The sequence below is a fragment of the Aricia agestis genome, chromosome 12, assembly GCF_905147365.1.
Source record: "Aricia agestis chromosome 12, ilAriAges1.1, whole genome shotgun sequence".
In the NCBI taxonomy this organism is placed as follows: Eukaryota; Metazoa; Arthropoda; class Insecta; order Lepidoptera; family Lycaenidae; genus Aricia; species Aricia agestis.
In genome coordinates this window covers 14,460,150-14,484,553 of record NC_056417.1, presented here as the reverse complement: position 1 = coordinate 14,484,553, position 24,404 = coordinate 14,460,150, and the positions used below count along the sequence as shown (strand labels likewise).

General features: G+C 38.4%; 1 protein-coding gene across 1 annotated transcript in view; it reads right to left on the bottom strand.

The window, feature by feature from the left end:
* Window positions 1–9,374, bottom strand: part of LOC121732496 (galactokinase-like) — a 51,173-nt gene extending 41,799 nt beyond the window's left edge. The window contains exons 1-3 of the mRNA XM_042122396.1: window positions 9,316–9,374; window positions 7,248–7,415; window positions 1,595–1,775 (exon numbers count right to left, since the gene is read on the bottom strand). Coding sequence (XP_041978330.1) covers window positions 1,595–1,775; window positions 7,248–7,415 — 349 coding nt within the window. The 5' untranslated portion in view covers window positions 9,316–9,374. The remainder of the gene's footprint in view (window positions 1–1,594; window positions 1,776–7,247; window positions 7,416–9,315) is intronic.
* Between the last annotated feature and the right edge of the window lie 15,030 nt (window positions 9,375–24,404).

The window sequence follows — 24,404 nt, the reverse complement described above, 5'->3', positions numbered from 1 at the left end:
GCAACACCATGATGATAGTAGCATACTTCTCGATTCAGATAAGTACGGTCCCGCAATAAAAGTTCTTAAGATGGCAAGCAACTTTAGATGGTAGTATGGTTTTAGTGTATGTCAAAATTTGGTTTAAATCATAAGCCTATAATGCTATATATTAAGTCTATGGTTTAAATATAATACTGGCTTCTCACGGCGCGTAATATCACGAGACGCGCCGCGCCGAGCTGTTTGTACGAGCGAGCACGAGCCAACAGGCGAGGGCGCGGCTTGTTCTCATGGCGCGTAATATCACGAGACACGCCGCGCCGAGCTGTTTGTACGAGCGAGCCAAGCCAACTGGCGAGACCGCGCTACTTGTTCTCACGGTAGTAATGGGAATTAATGCTATTTCCTATTAATTTCATTAACATGCTAATTTTGATGTCACAGCATGCTAAGTATTATTGCTTTGCTATTTGCTAAAAACGCGGTTTCGTGAATTATCGGTTCGCATCGCACCGCTCGCGTCGTGTATTATTTCGCATCGAGTGAAAAATAGCAATTCATTAACAGTTAGCACCGCGGTGCGAAACAGCGCGTACGGGATTTTTATCATGATCGCAGACTGTTGCTGCGCACGATAATATATATTTTTTTTTTATTTATTTACAATTATTTGCGAAATAAAACATTGTACAGGATTTATCTGTGGACCCCAAACTAGGCAAAGCCTGTATCTTGGCAATTCAAAGCCTGTAATTAGCAATCGTATTTTTTAACAAGTACGATTAATTTAATTATTGCTAATAGGCATTTAAAAATTAATTATTATTGCTAATGCTATTTTGACCAACACTATCTCACGGCGCGTATAATCACGAGCCGCGCCGCGCCGAGCCGATTTAAGGCTGCGTTTCCACTGAAGCGGAGCGGAGCTTAGCGGTGCCGAATTGACCAATCACCATGCTCGAAATCTTCGCTGTCATTCCGCCGGAATAGCACGATTGGTCAATTCGGGCACCGCTAAGCTCCGCTATGCTCCGCTCCACTTCAGTGGAAACGCAGTCTAAGTACAGTACTCGAGCGAGAACGAGCCAACAGGCTGTCCGCGCTACTTGTTCTCACGGCGCGTTATATCACGAGCTGTTCGAGCGTCAGTGCAGGCATGATACATACGTGTCACCACCCGCGCACGGATCTGGTTCGCATGCAAGATGCCCGCATCCTATCATTTCATACATGTCTTAATACCTGTCATATTGTCACCCGCACGCGGTCCAGATCCGCGCGCAGGCGATAATACGCATAACAGGAAAAGCGCCCTTAGACTGGCCACAGACGAACCGCAAGTTATAGTTGGGACAGACTGCTCTAGAGCGGTCGCGTTGAACAAAATATGCTCCGACCGCTCAAGAATTGCTCGAGCGGTCCGTGTATTGCTATTTGCGGATATGAATTTAGTATGGAAACTGCAGATCGCCGTAAGGCAACCGCATCTTGCAGTCGATCTCGAGTCTCGACTGCAAGATGCGATCCGTCTGTGGCTGGCCTTACAGCCCAATTTCTATGCGATGGTTCGAATAAAAGTATGCAAAATTTAATATCCTCAATCCTTTACCTGGAAACATGACGATGACTCCCTTGACATAATTGGCCCAGGCCGGCTCCCCAGGTATCAGGCAGCTGGCGTCTGCGGGGAAGCTGGTCTTCACCTCGTCTCCATCAGCCAAGATGGAGAGCACCCGGCACTCGGTGCTGCCGTTGAAGCCTCCAACCACCACAGTAAGGAATGGGAGTGCCTGGAACAAGGCCTCTTAGATCAGAAATCCTTCCTCCAACCATCAGTAGCAAGTTTGTTAAGTTAAAAAGCCAATGTGAAACTTGGACTTCTTGCACAGTAAACAATAAACATAATATTATTATAACGCCTCCGTGGTCTAGTGGTATAGAGCGCGGCTCTTGACTCGGAGGTCGTGGGTTCGATTCCCGCGTTGGAAACATGTTATTTTCAAGTTTGGTTAGGACAATGCAGGCTGATCACCTGATTGTCTGACAAGTAAGATGATCCATGCGTCGGATGGGCATGTAAAAAGTCGGTCCTGCGCCTGATCTCTCGCCAGTCGTCCGTCCCACTGGGTTATGAGAGTAAAGGAATAGAGAGTGCTCTTGTGTACTGCGCACACACTTGGGCACTATAAAAATTACTCCTGCGTAGCTGGCCTGGTTTCAATGAAACCGGCCACCGTCACCGAAACCGGTGTGGGAGCTATTATTATACCTGATCTGTATGACAGTTAACATTTAGGATTACAGCAATACGAAATATTCTTCAAATTAAGACAAAATATTACAATAATATAAAAAGGTGTTGTCTGGTTCATTTGTTTTCGCTGAGTTTTCAAGTTTCATTAAATATTCTTCACCTTCTTTTGTTTTGTTTGTCGCAGCGAAGCGTCCGTCTCATATCAACATTAAAAGTGATACGTGTATAATTCATTCCAATAGCACAGTTTTTTTACTTATTTTATTTATTTATTTATTTAAATGAGGCATCTTGGCCCATATTATAAATACCTATTATAGACTAACATACATACAATTATACTAAAAACTATCACTAGCACTAAACACGTATTGTCTGCGACGTGGGGCGCGACGTGTTCGGAAGTCGTTCTCGGAACCTCCTGTAGACGACTCCAATCGGCCAGAACTCCTCCTTCTCGAGGGTCGGTAGATAGTGCGTCGGGACTCTCACCACAAAGGAGCTAAAATTCACTTTGTGGCGGGACTTTAGGGATCCGTACCCAAAACGGGACCCTGTTAAAGTTAAGACTTCAATGTCTGTCAGTCTGTCTGTCTCCTTTCTGTATCTCAAGAAAAGCGCTAGCTAGATAGATGATTTTTTCTATGCTTACGTATTTGCATCGTTAAGGTTATCTCTTATTCTACGAGCTACAAAAATAATGTAATCCTCGCTTTAGATTTCAAAACAGATTTCAATTAGTCGTATGAAAAATGGTCCAAAACAGAGGGTACCTTCTGGCTGTCATCTGCTTGATTAATGGACGGCTAACTCAATAGAAATCACTGTTGACAGTTTGATAAGCGGTTAATTCAAATTGAATACTATTTACTCATAGCATCCGATTATTCCACAGAAAAGTAATCAATCAACTCCGATTATTCCACAGAAAAGTAAGTTCTTAATCAATTTATTAAGTTAAGTGGTGAACACTTTACGATAGACGACATAATTGGAAAATGTAAGTACCGCACTCAGAGACAGATATTATAGAATTACTTACTAAAGGCCACACAGGTCGATAATATCGCATGCGGTATTGCGATAATGCGTCCCGATTCCTTGCACACAGCTGCGTTTTTATCATCCGATATTTCTTACGAGAGAGCGCCGATATTATCGCAGGTGTGTGTACGGTATACAATATTAACTTAGCTTTAGCTTAGGAGTCACAATTAGTAGCCTTATTTTCGTGGTGATCCCCCTTAAGTTCTTTGACTTTCGGTCATTACAACTTTGTGCTGTCTCCCACTTTTATGGGGAGGGAAACTGTAATCTTCCTACTCCTCCTATTTTCTTCTCATTAATTTCGTTGCGGGTCCCAAGACAGTTTAGAATGTCCCTCGGACTCCTTGAGATCATATCAAAGGGTTTTCATGGTTGGATACCGCTGTCGATCCTGGCACCACAGGAGATACAGTGGTCAGTGGTGGGAATGTGTGGTGGGCCAAAGCCCGTTAAAAAAAATAAAAAAAGGTGTGTGTACGGTCGTTCGCGTCCGGACACAAAATATTCTAGAACTCATATCGGAATCATCGCAGGACGGAGAAACGCAACGTCCTACTTCCATCGCGGCGTTATTATCGCAGCAGTGTGTAACTATAGTTTGTGCGTTTTAAGATGATATGGGTGACAGTTTTCATATTCCTTGCTACGGGTTTTTTTACAAGAAAACAAAAAAAAACAAAATGTAATAAATTATATTCCATCTACAAAAACAAATGTTTCCTATAATTGTAAATGAATAAAAATGAAAAGTTGCCAAATGCTTATTTATTAATATAAAATTTGTGAAATAGGAGTATAAAATAATTGTTACGAAAACATTTGAAAAATATCAGATGCATGAAACGGAACTTATGTCAATAGAGATTGACTCTGTTGAATCGAAATCAAATCGATAAAAAGGGCGGCCATCTTAAATCGCCGGCACCACTGAAATGTCAATACGGAATCGATAATTTCGATTGCAATTCCTTTACGAATTGATTCGATATTTTTAAATTATCGATTAATTTTTGTTAGGTAACTTCCCTACTATTGTCAATTATAATGTGTCACGCATATCATCATAAAACGCACAAACTATACTTACATGATCATCCTAATACAAAATGTACTGAAAACAGATATCGCAATAACGCATGCGATATTATCGACCGATAATAACGCGCCTGTGTGGGGGAGCCTTTATTTAATGAAGATTTCGACATAAGCCCGATACATTATTCTGTCATCTGTCAAACTCTCCATTAAATTAAACTTTAAATGTCTCTGAGTGTGGCCGTAAATACATATTATATCATAGAAGGATCTAATGGCCGGTTTACACGTATTAAATTGATAAGTAGTAACTAAATTCTAATTATTATCTATGTAGTTTAGTACTTACTAAATTTTTTAACTTGCTAATTGCTACTCAATTTTGTGTTTACATGCAATTAATAACCTCAAATTAAGTTAAAATTTTGTTAACTACTTATCAACTATACAATCTCAAGATTAGAACATAAAAGCAATAACCCCAACACGGCTGCTCACCGCGGGGAGTTTGACCAAATCCCTCTGATCAAGAATAACAAGATATATATAGCTACCCTAAATACCCTAACCTTAAGAACACAAGAGAGACTTTTAGAACTGGAAATTGCCCTAAAAAACATCAAATGGGACATACTAGGATTAAGCGAGGTGAGACGACTAACAGAGTGTATAGAGGAACATAAAAACTACATATTATACTATAAAGGAGATACAAAATACTTACACGTGGGAGAGCCGAATGAATGGGCCGGCTCGACCGAAGAAATACCACGTTCTCACAGAAAACCGGCGTGAAACAGCGCTTGCGCTGTGTTTTGCCGAGTGAGTGAGTTTACCGGAGGCCCAATCCCCTACCCTATTCCCTTCCCTACCCTCCCCTATTCCCTTTCCTACCCTCCCCTATTACCCTATTCCCTCTTAAAAGGCCGGCAACGCACCTGCAGCTCTTCTGATGCTGCGAGTGTCCATGGGCGACGGAAGTTGCTTTCCATCAGGTGACCCGTTTGCTCGTTTGCCCCCTTATTTCATTAAAAAAAAAACAAAAGGACAATATGGAGTGGGAATAATGATAAGAAAGCATTTAAAAACATACATAACAGAATTAATAGGTATCTCAGAACTAATTATCCTAGTTAACCTACAAATACCGGGAGGCACAGGGAAATGGACCATCATACATGTTTATGCTCCAACCGAAGTGGCAGAAGAGTGTAAAAAGAACAATTTCTACAATGACCTAAATGAGACTGTCAGGAAACATGCAAATAAAAATATGATAGTACTCGGAGACTTTAACGCGCAGATGGAAACCAACTCAAACAAAAACAACAAACTTTGTACAACGAGAAAAACAAATAAAAATGGGGAAAGACTACTAAACTTTTGCTACGAACATAATCTAACAGTAATAAACACTATATTCCAGAAAAAGAAAAATAGAAAATGGACTTGCATTTCACCTGATGGTTACCATAAAAACCAAATAGACGACACAGCTTTGAGGATTGTGATACAATAAATAGATTTAATTTTTACACAAACCACAGAATAATCAGAGCTAAATTTAAAGCCCATCAAGCTATAAAAGCAAGAAAATTATACAAAACTCCATGTAAATTATTTGAAAAAGACATCCCTTTTATAGCATCCAACTTACAGAAAAGTCTGGAAAGTTTCGACAAACAAACAAAATCTTTGAATATACATGAAAAATACAATGTTTTACAAAACACAATAACAACAGCAATAGGGGAAATAAAGAACAGGAAACAGGAACATAAGAGTGATATACAGCTGTCTGCCGGGACACTATGTCTGATTGAGAAAAGAAAACATCTTATTAACAATAATAGCACAAAATCGAGGGAAATAAGAAAAGAAATTTCAGAGGTAAGCAAACAAATTCAAACAGCAATGAGGAAGGACCTCAAAATACACAAAATGAAACTTTTTGAAGAACACATCGCCAAGACAGGCGGAGTCAAAAAAGCGATAAAACTTCTTATCGAAAAAAAGGACTGGATCCCTAAACTAAAAGACAAAAACCATAAAATAAAAACTAAAAGACCAGACATCCTGGAAGCAGCGACTAACTTCTATAAGAAACTTTTCTCCAAAACATCGGACACAGCAGATAATGAAAGAAATATGGTTTTCCACGACTACGACGAGGTACTATAGACTGGAGAGAGCCTTATATCGGTGTATAAGCGTCAAAAGCGTGTAATGTTATGTCCTACTTACTAGGACATAACAAAGGAGTCGGTCGGCATATTTCATGTAATAAAAGTGTTAATAAAGGTTTTAAGTGAACATTTAATGCTAGATATTGTTGAGTTTTGTGGTTCCGCTAAATATTAAACCATAAGAATGGTCAAAGAATCAAGAATAATAATAATAATAATAAAAATAATTTATAAGTTTATTAATCCCTTATTCGTGCTATATAAGGCATTAGTGCTAAAAATGTCACATCAATTAATAATTTGGCTATAAAAATTGCATAGCTTTTTACGTGTGTTTACGGATTCTCATCACTTGAACTATAGTTAATCGATATCATGAACTAATTGACTTTCTTTCCCATATCATAATGTGCTTCGAAATAATCGACAAATAGAAATATTCAAGAAAATAAACGCACACTGCGTGTATGAAAATAAGCACAAAGGAGGAGGGCTAAGACTGCATCTATACTATAAAACTTTATCTAAGTGTGTAACACTCCAACTGTACTCTCTGTGTTTGTTGTCAAAACCGGGAGGCAAAACACAAAGGTGCGTATTGATCAAAGTCCCTGTTCCGACAACGCTTCAACTCTTCCGATGTTGCGAGTGTTGGGCGACGATAGTTTCCAGCAAGCGACCCGTTTGCTCGTTTGCCCGTTTGCCCCCTATGTTTATAAAAAAACCAATATGAAACGTACAACGGGCAACACAAATCCCTCGCAGTAGTCCACGTGTTCCCCTATGAGGTTGACGCGGCCCGGCGCCGCCGCCCCCGCCGCGGGTGCTCCGCCGTACACCTCGGCGAACCTCTGCCGCGCCCGCTTGACAAGCTCTGCCTCACCAACCGGAGACAGTTCGGACGACATCTGAAATAGTTGGAGAGGATTTTGAATAGAACCATCGAAGAAATTGATTCCTAGGCAGTTGACGACCTGGGTAATGCCGCCCGCAACTCCTTTGCGCCAAAATTGGTTTATCACACGAGAACCGTGCATTTTTCGGGATAAAAAGTATCCTATGTCCTTACTCCTTTACCGAGTCCCGGAAAAATCGGATTAGTGGTTTGGGAGTGAAGAGGTAACAGACAGACAGACATAATTTCGCAAACTGCTATACATTTAAATTAAATTCTTTTGAATTTGTAAATTAATCACTTATCATTATCTTATTTTGTAAAGTTTCCGTAAAGACGTTATGTAGCTGTGTTGACGAGTCACGCACCCTAATGGATAGACCTATTACACTGAGAGGTCTTTGGGGACGAATTGACCTTCGCCCTCCGTCCTCAGCCCCTACAGCCTCAGAGGCCCTTAAATACAGAGATAATGTATTAGACTTAACCAGCTGTGAACTGTCAACAACAAACAATAACGATTTGTTTGTGGCGAGTATTATGTTTTAATAAATCACTCAGTGAATTTTGTCGCAAAACAGTTTATTTCCTTTTTTAGGTACCTACACTTTAAATCTACTATTACCTACGAATAATAAAAACTAAGGAAAAGTAACTCCGTCAAAAAACATGTTCCACAATACTTGTCAAAAAAGTGTACCTGGCGGCTCTCGACATAGGCGAACGCGTTGGCCAACGCGTCTGCAGACGCGTTGGCCCAATGTGTAGAACGGGCGTTCGCGCGTTGGCCGTAGGTATTTAGACGTTGGCCAACGCGCGAACGCCCGTTCTACACATTGGGCCAACGCGTCTGCAGACGCGTTGGCCAACGCGTTCGCCTATTGGCGGCTCTCGACATAGGCGAACGCGTTGGCCAACGCGTCTGCAGACGCGTTGGCCCAATGTGTAGAACGGGCGTTCGCGCGTTGGCCAACGTCTAAATACCTACGGCCAACGCGCGAACGCCCGTTCTACACATTGGGCCAACGCGTCTGCAGACGCGTTGGCCAACGCGTTCGCCTATGTCGAGAGCCGCCATATGTCGAGAGCCGCCATTAGGTACACATTTCAATACATTTGCAATATTTAGGTGGCCTTGAGCAGTAGCTGTCGTTACATGACAGTTCGAAAGGAACCTAATTTAAAACGGTAATAGTATGGGAGTTATGTTTCCTTCATAACAATATGACTTAATATTATGGTTTCCTTAGTTTTTATTATTCGTAGACTAATACCTCTGCTAATACTGACAGAGTATTTCAAGTGCCCGAAAGTTTTAAACATTTTCGAAGTTGTACGAATATATAATTTTCTAAATGACCCTTTTGTAATGATTGTAACTTGATTAAAATATGGAAGTTCATTATTTAATTAGGTTATCCCTAGACCCTATCCATACTTAATATTATAATTAATGCGAAAGTGTATATTCTGTCTGTCTGTTTACCTCTTCACACCCAAACCGCTGAACCGATTTTGCTGTAATTTGGTATGGAGATAGTTTGAGTGTCGGGAAAGGATAGGATATTTTTTGTGTTCTTGGAGTTGCAGCCGTCGTCTAGTATATAATATACGCGCTAGACATTTTATTTGTTTACTTATTTTTCTAGCTTCTAGCCTAGATTAAAACGCATTGCGTCCAAACTGATGAGTCCTCACTTATTCAATGAATTCATTAAAAACAATATTTATCTTACCATATTTCTATGGCTTAGTTTTTATGCAAATTACTTACATTGTTTAACACAAAACATTGTGTACAATGTAGTGTAGTATGTTTGTAACTAAAGGGGTCCAATTTGCTTATTTACTTAATTTCTTGCCTACCGAGAAAACTTAAAATCTAGACATTTTATTACAAAATCAATTGTTACCTTGACAATGTATTATGTAGTAACTAGTATCCCACTTAACACAGTAATATGACAGTCACCACTCACTGAGACTGATAGCGTCTCATTCAACATATTAAATGTTAGGCCGCGATCATAATGCATGTTGGTCTCGACTGCGTATATTATTTTTTCCAAAATTATGTGTAAACTGTAATTTATTTCTGTCACGTCTTTTTTAAAGGCGCCTCTCCACCATGATTGGTACTATCCCAGTGGCACTCAAACTTTTTTGGTGGCAAAAATAACGTTTTGGAAGGACCTCCAAAAAAAATTTATTGCCTTTGAATGAATCGTCTTTATGGTGGTTCTTGATTATATTTCTAAAAACTATTTATGTATCGTTCGCGAAGGGCATTTGCAGAGCCCCAGTGTTCCACAGACCACATTTTTAAGACACTTTGAGAATAGTTGGCATTTACTATCGATCATGAGCAATATCTATTAAATATCTGCCGTGCCGTATCTAAATCATTATCATATTAGTTACACATTATATAAGTACATAATATAAGGGTCTTTCATAAATGATAATTTATAATGTAAAACTTGTTCAGTACAGTGTACTTTATCAAATAACTATGTCAATAATAATTATTGTTTGTTGGGCTGTTTTCTCAGGGTACTTACTTGGCTGCTTTAGGGTCATCTAATTTTAGTTACAATATTAGAATTAAACATATTAGTTATAGAAAGTAAAGAGCGTGAAGCCCGCCGACAAACCGCAATGTGGTTTGGCGGGTAATTAGATTAAGTTCTTTGTGGAATTCTTCAATAAAGGATTTTATTATTATTATTACAAAATATGGCTTTTTCGCCTTCACGCCAGGACCCCGTCAATTCAAAGGAACCAAGCCAAGTCAAAAATAAAAAAATAAACGATAATAATGCGGAAAAATCCATAATTTTATTCAAAGTTTACCTTTTCTTTTTTTATGAAATAGGGGGCAAACGAGCAAACGGGTCACATGATGGAAAGCAACTTCCGTCGCCCATGGACACTCGCAGCATCAGGAGAGATGCAGGTGCGTTGCCGGCCTTTTAAGAGGGAATAGGATAATAGGGGAGGGTAGGGATGGGAAGGGAAGGAAAGGAAAGGCCCATTTGTGCCGCAGCATGGTTCTTCCACGATGTACGTTATTGCAATTAAAAACACCGATAACTAAAAATACCCCGAATTTTCTTCACCGAAGACCTCTATTTTCGGACTTAAATTTCAAATCTCGAAAATACATAAAGTGAAATAATTCAGTTATGTTTACTTAATGTATTCAAGATCACGCCCCTCGCTACAAAATTAAATAATATCGACTCCAGAGGCCGACAAAATGTCGGCCTCTGGAAATTTTTAACCAAACTGACAGAATGTCTGTGAACTTTGTACAAAGATCTATATATTAATACGTGAGAGAAAAACTTTGTAACCCTTTTTACGAAAAATGGGGAAACGTAGGTGCATGAAATTTCGCATAGTTATAGTTTATATGGTGAAGGAGTGCATCGAGCTAATATTATTTTAAAATCATGCTTTTATCATATATATTTTTAACAAATAAAACGTTACACACACTACGACACTACTACTAGTAAAAATGACAGATTTTTGAGTGACAAGCCTATACATACGAATTATACTCTTTTATTTATGGTTGAAGTCTGTTGACAAGTTGACAAATTGAAAATGGATTATTGTTTTTTTTTTTTATTTAATTTTAGATACTATTAGACAATGCTTAAACGGCCAGTCTGAGATCAGCTGAGTCTCAGAGACAAGAATTGAAAAGAACTATGGTGAAGTCAATATTTTTTACAAAATATAGGTAGCAGTCCTAATGTCGTTGCAAGTAAGGTCGAATTTCGACCATTGGGCGATCTCTAGTTAAAATTAATATTCATTATTTTTAGACTTTTTTAAAACCAAGTGTTAAACATATTATTATACCTCTCAATAGTAGTAACTACTATTATGAGGTGTTATTTTTATTTTATTTTTTTTAATTAGCCTATGCTGTCCCACTGCTGGGCAAAGGCCTCCCCCAGGGTCTTCCATTTTTCTCGCTCCTGCGCCACCGTTGGCCAGCCTGGCTGGTATGCCTCCAGCTCATCGCGCCATCTCTTTCTTGGCCGGCACGGTTGCGTCGTCCGTCTGTTATTATACCTCTTAATACTTAATAGTAGTAATAGTAACTGACTGCTGCTATAGATGTATATGACTTAAAATGTTCCTTAAAGGTTGCTTCTTTATTCTAGGTAGGACCTTTTAAAATAATTACTATTAGCGCCTATTATTGACAATTTCTACCTACATTTACCAATATCATTATGTAGTATTTATAGTATTATTCTGGTAAAAATAGACACTTTTACTTTATCTTCTTTAGTTTGCTTAGTTTTAAAGCCTATCCAACTCCTATATTGTCGATATTGTAGCTTTTACCCTTGAACCACCTTCGTAGTTTTCCAGGATCAGCATTTTTCTCCAACATCTATCGAACTTTATCATCAATCATTGATTTCTGTTAATAATTTAACCCTCTTATTAATAAACGCCCTATAAGCTTTGAATAGTTATACAGTGTTTTGTCTTCTTCAATCCAATTAAAAATTTCACTTGTGTGACAGGAACAAAACACTATATAACTATTCAAAGCTTATAGGGCGTTTATTAATAAGAGGGTAACACTTTACTTGTCTATTTGAGACTTTATAACGACCTTTAGTTATAAATCGGTCACAGCTGCCCATTTTAATATTAAGAAAGTCTTAATTGAGAATGATGTCTTTGCATAATGATTGATGAAATTGTTTATCTTTAAAGTTTATATATAATTATCGAATAAATTAAAAAGCATATTTTTCCGTTTTTTTTTATTTTATATTTAAAGAAAACTCAGAATGTTGCTTAGGTACTATCACAGAAGTTGATTCCTAGTCAGATGAGGGACCTACATAGTTTGGTCGCGTTATGTCGAACCCAGCCGAAAGATCACAATTATAGCTATAAATAAATAAATGAATAAATAACGCCAACATTGTATTTTTTTTTTGGATACGGTCAGAGAGCGTCGCGGGCATGCCTCACGTTCGCTGTTGACTGCGCTATAACGCATGAAGTCCATACGCGCGTTTCAATTTCTATCGCATCCAGATACCGCGTTTTACGCGCGTTTTTAAGCTACTAATATGGACTCGAAGTTATCACGCTCCAATCAAAATATACGTCCATTCGCTACACACTCGCGCGTAGACCGTAGACCGTAGTACTGGACACTGCAAAGCTGCAATACACAATGCACTGTATGGTGCCGTTGCAGTAGTATCTCGACTCACGCGTCGCTCGCACGTTTTACGGGCGAGTCAAGACTCCCGCTCATTGTGAGCGTTTTACGCGCGAGTAAGAAAACGCGCGTAGGCATCTGAGGGGTTAGTGCGAGTTTTATTCGATCCGACGCATCGAGCACGTTTACACCAATTTATATGGGATCAAAGCAGTATCCACGTTAGCCAGTAGATGGCGCTGCTTTGATTCCATATAAATTCGCGTTAACGTGCTCGATGCGTATGACCGAATAAAACTCGCACTAACCCCTCTGGACGCGATTATACATGTAGCTCTAGTATCTCGGGTACGCGCGTAAAACGCGCGAGTCGCTCACTCGCTCAGTCGGATCCCATAATGAAATTTGCACTTTCGCAACCATAGCATCAAATACAAATTATCGCCCTGAAATTATTAAAAGAATAACAAAGAAATCGCACAGAGAAGACAAAATTATTATTATGAATTTCGATTCTGATAATTTTAATGCAAAAGAAAACAAAAAAAAATTAATAAAAGCATGATAATGTGGTTATGGATGGTGTAATGATGGTGGTGATCATGATGATTAATATAATAGACATAGTGGCATGTGCTTCCAGTATTTGAAAGAACGCTGAAGCCCCTACATAATATAATTATATTATCTTCTTTTATGGAATCAGGAGTTCCGTTCAGCAATTGAACCTTCAGAAGCCCTATACCCTGGGATATGCCTTGGTGCAAACCTTACTTTTTGGTGGCATGTTATGTTAATTTTACTTAAAAAAGTGAAAATTACTGTAATGTTTTTGTTGTAAAGGAGTTCCGTCGATACCTCCCGATCCCGAGAAAACCATTATCAAATCACTGTTTTGTAAACATGGTATCAAATTCGGGCTAAAACAAAAACAAAAACAACAAAAACACGGATACAACAAAAAAAGAATTTGAAAATCTGACCACAAACAGCAAAGTAAACATTAACTCCACTTTTTTTGGAAGTCAGTTAAAAAAAGTATCTAAGATGTTGATCAGGATGTAAGGTATCACCATTCCAAATTTAATTGAAATCGGTCTAGCGGATTCAGAGATTAGCCTGTACAAACAGACAAACAGACAGAGAAATAAACATTTCAAAAACAGTTAAAATGTGTTCTACTACCCTTCTAACATGCCCCTGACTCGTTTTTTCAAGTTTATTTTCAATGTACAAAAATTTTACCTCTACGATTTTATTATATGTACTTATAGATTTATACGTATTAGATAAATAGATATCTAAGATGTTTGCAACAAACTACCCTTACGTAGTTAATAATAGGTTTCTATTACTAGTTACTACGTAAAGGTAACCTACAAAGCCTGTTTTAGGCTGCGTTTCCACTGAAGCGGAGCGGAGCGGAGCGGAGCGGAGCGGAGCGGAGCGGAGCGGAGTGGAGCTTAGCGGTGCCCGGATTGACCAATCGTGCTATTCCAGCGGAATGACAGCGAAGATTTCGAGCATGGTGATTGGTCAATTCGGCACCGCTAAGCTCCGCACCGCTCCGCTCCGCTTCAGTGGAAACGCAGCCTTAAGAGGATTCCACACCGCCCTTTTTTCCATACAAACGTTGTCCCCTGTTTCCTCCCTGGATAATGCTAGTAGAGTTATAATTTTTTTCCTGAATATCTACGGCCACTAATACAATGTCCCTATGTTTTCTTTTTTTTTCATAATTTAATTATTAAATAAGATATGTACTTTCAAAAACCCAAAAAAATGACCAGATTTTCCACTGTGTTCAAACGTCCAGAAAACAGATTTGGCTAGATTATACAAAAAAAGCAAAACATAGGAACACAGCTCAAGCCTTTTTTTAATCTTTAATGAAAAAAGTACTTAAATCGGTTAAGTTTTGGAGAAGGAATCAGGGGACAACGAATCGTTGATTTTCTGGATTTTCTGCCGTTGTCTCTATCGCGTTCTGCGGTATAGGCTTGAGGTAAGGGAGACAGCTATAGATATTACACGTACTTTTTTTTCATTTCTCTAGCCCCTGTTGTATCCTCTTAAGCCACCCTTTCATATGAAGATAAGTTAATGACGACGCATGATGACTATTTTTTTTCTTATCGGTAATTGAAAGATACTTAAAAAATAGAAACATCGCTGAAAGAATGACTCTGATAGCTTAAAAATTCACCAAGATATGACAATTCAAATATCTCATAAAAAAGACCTGCCCGAAACGCTCCATACAAAGTGCGACGAAAGTATGACGTCAGTCTTTCGTAGTTTGTACGCATCGGGAGACAACTTTGTTCGACAGGTATTTTAAATATTGCGTTTATGAAAGTGGTTTCATAACAAAAGTTGCTTTCAATTGCATAAGTTATCGAATTATATACAAATATTAAGAAATTTAATTGAAAAAAAAATTCGACTTGAATATCCAACTTTGAAGGCGCTTAACAAAAAAAATACAAATGCTATCAAGCTGAAATTTTGGGAACACTTATTTTTTACCGTGATTTCTTTATTTTATTTACAAAACTCGCTAATGTTTGACCTTGTCATCATCCCTATTTTACTATAATTTATCACCATAGCTTAAGTAGTACCATCTAAGTAATTGATTCATAGGCAGATTGCGGACCTACGGCATTTGGTCGAGTTATGTCAATTCAATGTTACTCGCATAAAGTTAATATACCTAGCGGAATAGAGAAACAAAGGCCTGAGCAAGAGAGATGTCACTATCAGTAACACTGCGTGGTAAAAAGAGACGTGTGATACATGACAGTAGCACTCTTTTTTGACGTCCAGTCGGCACGTGCCGCACTTTGACAATTTAATCTCATAAAAATCATGTTCAATCATGCTTGTGTAAGTGTATACGTAGTACGTACACATCCCAAGCAGCAAATGGACGTGCTATAATGGTCGAGAGCACGTTCTTGTTTTCGCTTTAAGTTCTATAAAAGTTCTTAAAACAGTCGAGTAAAAGTGCTGTAAACGTTTACTCGACGCGAAAAAGGCGCAAATTATTCAGACTAAAGTCCTATTAAAGTGGAATAAGCGCTGAGTAAGCAACAAAAAGATGCTGTAAGATTTGAGTAAAAGTGGTAGAAAACACTAAAAGAGTTTTAAGAGTAACCAAAATGCGTATATAGGATATTTAGTTCAATAAACGCAATTGATTTGCTATTATACAGATAAAGTGTGCTATAATAGCAGACGAATTGCTTTTATTCTCCTTTTTAGTTCTATAACAGCGAATAGAATGCTTTTACTCGACAAATTAGTGCTGTAAAGAGTGCGAGCTTGTGTGCTACATAAATTTAATGTAAAAAAATTATAGTTATTAAACTACATCTCAATCCTTATTTATATTATCAAGTTTTTGAGAAATCAATATGTGATTATTTTTACTGTTCGTGTAGCTACTCCAAAACATCATGCGCAACAAGCTTTATTGATAAACCCAAAGGCATTTTTACATAAACATTCATGCGCTGCCTATTTTCTTAAATTTGAAGACTAATTAATATAATTAAATTTACTTAAAATATATTTTTTTACTGCCATTGTCCACATTGATAATCTAGTTGCAGTTACAGCTAACTTATTCCATTAAAAGTCGAGTAAGAGTGCTGGTCACCACATTTATAGCACAAGGTGTCGCCATGATAACAGGATTTAGGGTTCGCTTCGTAAATATCGTATAACAGCTCTTAATTACACTACAGCTCCTATACGAACGTTTTTAATTCTACTATAAGAGTTAGTCTGTAAGCGTGCAGTAACAGCAGCAATGTTGCCATAAGCAATTCGATTGCGTTTATAGAGCTTTTATAGAAACATAAAAGATAGCTGAGTAACGGCTGTATAAAAGCACCCAATTCAGCGAATCATCTATTCTACAGCTATTATACGACTGTTAGAGATCAAACGATCGAATAATGAGTATTTTAGCCATATTAATTCAGCATCTGCTAAAAGGTGGAGTAAAAGGGCTAAAACATAGTGCTGTAAACGTTTATTCGACGTCCTTAAAGCACACATTAGCAAATATTGCCAAATAGTCGAGATAACCGCTATTATACGATAAATAGGTGTTTTATGAACGGTTACCCGGCTCTTATACGATTAAAGGCTGAGTAAAAAAATCCTTATTCGACTGTTTTGCTGCTTGGGATATATTTTTACACACAGATGAAACCAAATTTTACTCGTGATCTGTCGTTTGGGTTTGACATAACGCGATCAAATTACGTAGGTCCGCCATCCGCCCATGAATCAATTTATCTGATAGTACCTTCCTTATCAGCCTTCTACTAGTGTCAGATGTATTATCCATACTTACTTAAGTATATATTATAAATTCGAAAGTATATCTGCCTCTAATTTCAGCATGCCTTAACTGCTGAACTGATTTAGATGAATTTTTGTATGTGCTTATTTAGACTTTAGACATGGAATAGATTTTATCTCGAAAAAACTTACCAAAGAGGAAACAGAATTTTAGCGTATTGAAGTTGCAGGCAACATCAGCTATTTGACTGTCACTTTATCACTTACTTCTCTTATAAGTAAACTAATTTCGACGAACTTTCAAATATTTTCAGATATGAGTATACAGATAGTTTTACTGAAAGGCTAACTATAGTGCTGAATGTCATAAACTCGCGCACTTTGCTTAGTCAACAAGACTTAGACAAGTCGAGCATCCTTTTTAGAACTTCGAATTCCTCCTTCCTTGCAGATTAATTCTTAGAAAATAATATCTAAGATTCTCGAGTTTCAGAGCGTTTATTATCCTTGCTCACTGCTCAATTTAGCTCAAGACGGAAATGAAACTAGCCCGGATGAATATCATGACCTACATTAAGGCATTTCTGGATAAATTCCTCATAAGTCTTATAAAATACCGTAAGCGAGTTATTATTGAAAATATCTTGTTAAATCTTAATTAATGTTCAGACATTATTTATATTAAATTTTTGCATAATATTAATAATAATAGCTCCCACACCGGTTTCGGTGACGGTGGCCGGTTTCATTGAAACCAGGCCAGCTACGCAGGAGTAATTTTATAGTGCCCAAATGTGTGCGCAGTACACAAGAGCACTCTCTATTCCTTTTACTCTCATAACCCAGTGGGACGGACGACCGACACGACTGGCGAGAGATCAGGCGCGGGACCGACTTTTTACATGTCCATCCGACGCATGGATCATCTTACTTGTCAGACAATCAGGTGATCAGCCTGCATTGTCCTAACCAAACTTGGAAATAACATGTTTCCAACGCGGGAATCGAACCCACGACCTCCGAGTAAAGAGCCGCGCTCTGTACCACTAGACCACGGAGGCGTTGTTGTAAAATTTTGCATAATATAGTTGCTACAACTTTGTTTTAAATATCGGGTGGCAACCGTATCTACATAGTAATAAATTAATATACAAGGTGTAACAAAACTTTAGGGTGTGTATGAGTCCCGACTCCCGTGTTCACTGTAACTTTTACAGTGAACTCTATACACGGGAGCAAAAGCAGCGCTGAAAACGGAAGTTTTTGTATGGGAAAACTCGTGACGCTGATGGGGCGCTTGCGCATATAAATCACAAAATAATTTTTGGTCTTTCAGCGCTACTACTTTCATAGTGAACTCTCTACAAAGGACACGTACACGCCCTAAAGTATTAGCACTTAGTTTGTTACACCCTGTATTATATTATGTTATCCTAATTCCTATTTCCTTTTTCAAAACTAACGGTAAACCACTAGTTTTTTTAAAATCGGTTCAGCTGTTTCAGAGTGAAAAGATGCCATATGGTACGTGATCAAAGAATTCTATTTAAACTGAGGGACGTGATAGACAGGCATACTTATGCATAATATTATGCATAATATAGCTAGTAAACAGATACCTTAATATCCAATAAGGTATCTGTTTCATATCCTCTTTTTATGTTACGAGTATCCATGGGCAACAGAAGTTGCTTTCCTTCAGGTGACCTGTTTGCTCGTTTGCCCGCAAATTTTATATAAGAAAAAAATAAGTGTGGCACTCGGGGGGGATTCGGTCGCCGCGCTCAAAGCACGCAATAAAACCGCAATAAGCTTAAAAATTCTTTGATAGCACAATACTCTCACTTACGGGTACAGATTTGGTGAATACTATGCACGCGCCCTTACACGTTATCTCCGGTCAAACTCTTTGTTTATAGCTGCCAGTATCAGCGATAGCATTATCAGTTAGCTCGCAATTGCTTTACAAGCATCTCGTAAAGATACGAACTATGTCGTATAGCGGGAAAAATAATATTATAAAATATATTTTTTCAAGATTGTAAACTAAAAGTTACTCACTAAATCTAGGTATACCTACTTAATGAATCACTAAATAGCTACACTTACGGTATACCTACTTATACTCCTGATCGTTCCAAGTTTTGACATTTAACATTTTCGACGTACCCAGTGGCCAGTACAGAAAATCTGCAGACCCTGAATAGTTAACCAACTACATAAGATCCGTGGTCCGCTGTGTTTGTCATAATATATTGTGACTATTCCGTCATACCAGACAAAAAATAGCCAAACATTATAGGTATAGTTAATCGCAGTCAGGTGGAATGGCTAATAAATCTAGATAATAATTTCTAAGTGTATCCTTTACGACATAAGTATTTTGCTTATTACTAGTTATATACTAAGATAGGCATTCGTAATCAAAACTATTGTATCTTTTCTATGTAAATAGATAGGTTTATTTATGCTGTTCTAATAATATAATATCTAATAATAATATTATTTAACTGAAGTCTGAAGCCCTGGTAACTAATGGAATTGACCTCGTCGCACTTCGCATTGGGTCAAATTCATAGGACGTCGCGCGGGCGATCTGATCGAAAAAATAACCTTGTTTACTTTTTAATTAAAACCGCCCATGCCGTGGCGGAAAAATTTACTAAAAAATTTGTTTATATTTTTTAAGAAAAATTCTAACTCACTTTCAAAAAACTAGTATCGCTTTTCCTCTTCTCTTCACTCTCTTTCTTTTACCTCCAGTAATCCTACTAATATTATAAAGGCGAAAGTTTGTTTGGATGTATGGATGTATGGATGTGTGGATGTATGGATGTATGGATGTTTGTTAATCTTTCACGCAAAAACTACTGAACGGATTTTAATGAAACTTTACAATAATATAGCTTATACATCAGAGTAACACATAGGCTACAATTTTAACCGACTTTCAAAATGAGGGACGGGTTATGTTCGTTTTCTTATGTTCAACGATTACTCCGCCGTTTGTTAACCGATTTTCAAAATTTTTCTTTTGGTACCTATATAGGGTATCATCCCAATTTGATATTATATTCACAAAAGTGGTGATCTTCATCAGATCACGGATGCATAAGTAATCGAGGGAACTCCCCAAAATTTATATGGAAACATATGGTGACTTCGGTTTCGTAAGAAGTATTCTAAGCATAGACTACCAACAAGTAAGATTTTGCACCGAGGTATACCTGGTATACCGTGATTCGGACGGTGCTGAGAGAACTTTGACGTGGGAGAGCCATGCTTCGGCATGAATGGGCCGGCTCGACCGGAGAAATACCACGTCCTCACAGAAAACCGGCGTAAAACAGCGCTTCCGCTGTGTTTCGCCGAGTGAGTGAGTTTACCGGAGGCCCAATCCCCTACCCTTTTCCTTTCCCTAGCCTCCCCTATTTCCTTCCGTACCCTCCCCTATTCCCTTCCCTACCCTCCCCTATTACCCCTTAAAAGGCCGGCAACGCACCTGCAGCTCTTCTGATGCTGCGAGCGTCCATGGGCGATGGAAGTTGCTTTCTATCAGGTGACCCGTTTGCTTGTTTGCCCCCTTATTTCATAAAAAAAAAAAAAAAAAACTGATTCTTTATAGATACAAGTTTGGGAGTTTCGGCGTTGTTTTAAGCAGTCTTTCCACTTTGACCAACTAAACTAACCAACTGGTTGTGCAGAATGGAACTCGGTAAAGGAATAATTCCAATCTAACCAACTGGTTGATCCCATATTTTATTTTTGAAAAAACTATTCTAGTTAGACCAACTGGTTGTGCAGAATGGAACTCGATGGCTACCTTCCACTTTGACCAACTAAACTAATCAATTTGTTTTTATTAATCTGCATTAAACCAGTAGGTTTAATGCAGATTAATAAAAACTAATGACAATCTAAAAACAAAACCTACCTTTTCAATGGTCGTGTTCGTACTTCGTAGGCGTAATTTTTTTGCGCATGCGCTGCAAAAACCTTTTATTGCCCATGTCAAAATCATGGAAACAACAAAGTACACGTTGTTTTAATTTGCCAGGTAACTAAGTATATAAACAACTTTGTTCGTGGCGTTGCCATGACATGACACGTTTTGGATATGCGCAATAAAAGGATTTGCGACGCATGCGCTAAAAATTACGCCAACGAACACGTCCATTGATTAATAAAATAAATCGGCGGGAATCGGGATTAAGCTTTGAAAATTGGCCAAAAACTTCTGTCTGATCGTTCTGTCCATTGAACGGATGACAGTTGGTCAGTATAGTTGGTAGGAGTTGAAGGACTCTTTTCACTCCAACCAACTCAACGGACCAACTGCAAAAGTATGAGGACAGAAACTTACTTTTACAGTTATGCTTCCGTTGCATTTCAATTTCTTATAATTTATGCACCTTAAATACAAAGCTCCACTTTTAAATTTCCGGACTTTCGTATATTGAAAATGTTCATATAGAAAAACTTTTCCTCCGTTTTTCTCACAGACTTCAATCATTTTCAAAGCCATTAGTGATTATATTCTCTTTGATATTTACCAAATTATTATGCACTCGACACAACGGCCGTGTTCGTCGGCGTAATTTTTAGCGCATTCACTGCAAAACCTAGTTATTGCGCATGTCCAAATCATGTCATGCCATGGCAACGGCAACTGTTTACGACTTGACATTTAACCCAATTGCAATTTGTTGGTGGCGTTGCAATGATCAAACCTAGTGGCAGAGCCATGCTTCGGCATGAATGGGCCGGCTCGACCGGAGAAATACCACGCTCTCACAGAAAACCTGCGTGAAACAGCGCTTGCGCTGAGTTTCACCGAGTGAGTGAGTTCACCGGAGGCCCAATCCCCTACCCTATTCCCTTCCCTACCTTCCCCTATTCCCTTCCCTTCCCATCTCTACCCTCCCCTGTTACCCTATTCCCTCTTAAAACTAGGCCAGCAACGCACCTGCATCTATGTCCTGCATCTATATCTGTCCATGGGTGACGGAAGTTGCTTTCCATCAGGTGACCCGTTTGCTCGTTTGCCCTCTTATTTCATAAAAAAAACAATTAAATTTTTAAATTTTTCCAAGTGATCCATATTCATATTTTCCAAAATAAAATAATCAAACACTATCATAGTGTTACATAAACTATTTGTGCGGGTGTTAGACAATTTAGGCTTATGTATTTAGCTTTTATTATGTTAATCATGTATTAACAATTAAGACGCTGTTTACGACTTGACCAGCAACTTGTTATGGCGTTGCCATGACATCTTTTGGACATGCGCAATAAAAGGTTTGTCCAAAAATACGCCGACGAAACGGCCAATAATGGCCGTGTTCGTCGGCGTAATTTCTAGCGCATTCGCTGCAAAACCTAGTTATTGCGCAAGTCCAAATCATGTCATGCCATGGCAACGACAACTGTTTACGACTTGACATTTAACCCAATTGCAATTTGTTGGTGGCGTTGCAATGATCAAACCTAGTGGCAGAGCCATGCTTCGGCATGAATGGGCCGGCTCGACCGGAGAAATACCACGCTCTCACAGAAAACCTGCGTGAAACAGCGCTTGCGCTGTGTTTCACCGAGTGAGTGAGTTTACCGGAGGCCCAATTCCCTACCCTATTCCCTACCCTACCTTCCCCTATTCCCTTCCCTTCCCATCCCTACCCTCCCCTGTTACCCTATTCCCTCTTAAAAGGCCGGCAACGCACCTGCATCTCTTCTGATGCTACGAGTGTCCATGGGTGACGGAAGTTGCTTTCCATCAGGTGACCCGTTTGCTCGTTTGCCCTCTTATTTCTTAAAAAAAAAGACAATTAAATTTTTAAATTTTTCCATATCCATATTTTCCAAAATAAAATAATCAAACACTATCATAGTGTTAAATAAATTATTTGTGCGGCTGTTAGACAATTTAGGCTTATGTATTTATGTTTAGATTTTATTATTTTAATCATGTTTTAACAATTAAGACGTTGTTTACGACTTGACCAGCAACTTGTTATGGCGTTGCCATGACATCTTTTGGACATGCGCAATAAAAGGTTTGTCCAAAAATACGCCGACGAACACGGCCAATGACACAATACTTCAGTCAAAGTTATAAAGTATTTACTCATTATCAATAATAATTATAAGTGGCCAGTAAGTGGCCAGTTCATTTTTATACACAACAAACTTCATAGTTATTATAATTATTATAAAGTTGTGTGAACGGGAACAAATTCAAAAAAATAAAATATTCCTATCAAACCAACTAAAAAGTTGTAACGTTGGGAACGAAAAATAGTTGGTCAGTTGCAGTTGGTTAGTTTAGTTGGTCAAAGTGGAAAGACTGGTTTTAAGAACGGAAAGCATATACTACTATGCTAATGACATTCATCATCATCATCATCATCACTACCATAATAAACTTACCATATATCGTTCCATGGTTATGACTTTTGAGCCTATAATGACCCTGTTATTGGTACTTTTCATAGTCTTTTAGATCGAGACTCGAGTTTGTCAAATGTCAAGCGATAATTGAAAAAAATCTATACTTAATATTATAAACCTGAAGAGTATGTTTGCTTGAACGCGCTAATCTCAGGAACTACTGGTCCGATTTAAAAACTTATTTCAGTGTTAGATAGCTAATTTATCAGGTAAGACTATAGACTATATATTATCACGCTAAGACTAATACGACCGAAGAAACTCAGTAAAATGTGGGAAAAACGTGGGAAATATTAGAAATTACGAACTGCTGGAGCAATTTTTATGGCAATATTTGACACAGATATAGAGTAAACCAAGTGAAGGGAGTAGGAACATAAGAGCTATTTTTGTGGGAAAATGTACGGTTTCCGTAAAATTCCTAAATTACGCGGGCGAAGCCGCGCGGGGCATCTAGTGATCAATAAACGACGAGATTACGAGTTCAAGGATCGGGGTTTCTTAACTTCTGTGATAACGGAATACCAAACAGTAGGTATATAAATATTATAAATTATTTTTTTGTAAAACCCTGTCCCGCAAATATTTGCTGTGCTGTAATTTCTGAGTAAATAATAGAATTCGCCATTTTCTTGACTGGCAGATTTCACAGGAACACCGAACAAGCCTGCTTCGTGAAAGGCAAGGCTACTCGCAAGCAAATTTTAAACATCAGGCAGCTTATTGAGAAGTCATACGAGTTTAATACACCTATCATCTTGTGTTTCATTGATTACAGCAAGGCTTTCGATTGTGTTGTATGGTCTGACTTGTGGAGGGTCCTGAAAGAACTTGGCGTACCGCACCACCTCATCGCTCTTATTCAGGTACTGTAGGTACAAGAGTAACAAAGGCGTTGTTAGGGTTAACAAGACCTACTCAAAACCATTCGGCTTTGGAAAAGGCGTCAGGCAAGGCTGCATTCTGTTACCAATACTCTTTAACGCCTACGGGGAGTACATATAAAAAAAGCGGATCGCGATCGAA